The 1,288-nt window shown below is 41.2% G+C and overlaps 1 protein-coding gene across 1 annotated transcript in view; it reads left to right on the top strand.

The window, feature by feature from the left end:
* The window catches only part of LOC107087403 (E3 ubiquitin/ISG15 ligase TRIM25-like), a 13,129-nt gene extending 12,612 nt beyond the window's left edge, over nt 1-517 (top strand). Inside the window, exon 2 of the mRNA XM_015378972.1 lies at nt 408-517. Coding sequence (XP_015234458.1) covers nt 408-517 — 110 coding nt within the window. The remainder of the gene's footprint in view (nt 1-407) is intronic.
* Nucleotides 518-1,288: the final 771 nt, after the last annotated feature.

Consider the following 1,288-nt stretch of genomic DNA (forward strand, 5'->3'; position numbering starts at 1 on the left):
TTATTTACTCATGTAAAGTCCGGCACCACTCGGGAGAATTCGGAAATGCAACGGTTGGAACAACTGTTTACCAACGACTTAAAGGGGCGCAGGTTCGAGTGCCTTTTCTAGTTATTGTTATTATTTAAACAAATAAAACTGAGTTTAAGCGTGAGTTATGTCTGTCAAAGTGAGCATGGGGAAAAATTTGTTTAAAGCTCTAGTAGAAAAGTGGACATCAACTTATGCCAGCTGATCACTGCTATGCTGGACCTGAAAATGGGCCCTGTGATGTCTGCACTGTGAGGAAAAGGAAAGCTGTAAACTCCTGTCCAGTCTGTGTGGCTTCTTATTATGACAATCACCTCCAACCTCATTATGATGCTCCACCTTTAAAGGAACATAATCTTGTGAAACCCTCCGACCAGCCCAAGGAAAACACCACTATGATGTCTCTACTTTAAAGAAACGCAGGCTGGTGAATCCCTCTGAGAAGCTCCAGGAGACCATCTACTCTCATACCAATGAGGTGATCTGATCTGATCAGCAGTGTATCTGTTATCTCTGCACAATGGATGAACATAAAGGCGGTGAATCAGTCTTAGATGCATCAGAAAGCACTGAGAAGGGGCTGCTGCTCAAAGCATTCCTGTTTTATGTCCATCCAGTATACACACTGACGCCTGCTCCTCCTCTTGAGTGTAAACCATGTTTTATCCTTATGCATGGCAAGCTTTTAGCTCTGTGCTCTGTTCATGAGGGCTTGGTTCATCTCATCCAACCTCAGCTTTTGCTGAACATCTTTATACTATTGTGTTGTGGTCATAAAAACATGCAGAGCCATGCTTTTAGTGCGATAAAAGTGTTGATGATGGTATGTGTTTAACAGTTATTACATTAACAGGATAAACAAACCCAGCTGATTGTCTAATAACCCTTTGTTGCTGCTATAGAGATGGAGTCATCGTGGATGTGAGAAATACTGGTTTAAGAGAGGAGTAAAGGAGGCCATTTTAGTTTAGAAGAAACCATCTATTATTGAATAGTAATGGAGGCCTTAGGGTCATTGTTTTAAAAAGCTGTCATTGCTAGCATGACTCACTCCTCTAAAACTGTGCTTCCTGAGCGCTGTGTTATTATATGGTTGATGTTTGAAGACCCCAGGAAGAGTAAGAGGATGCAAATAAACATAATGACAATCATTCAGCTTTGATTTTCAGCAATAATTGGTTGATAAACTATAAATGGAATATGTCAGGATGAGGTGTGTTTAGGCTGCGCCTGCTGACACAGTGATGACCTATCTTTG

Source organism: Cyprinodon variegatus, unplaced genomic scaffold, assembly GCF_000732505.1.
Source record: "Cyprinodon variegatus isolate N-32 unplaced genomic scaffold, C_variegatus-1.0 Scaffold183, whole genome shotgun sequence".
NCBI lineage: Eukaryota > Metazoa > Chordata > Actinopteri > Cyprinodontiformes > Cyprinodontidae > Cyprinodon > Cyprinodon variegatus.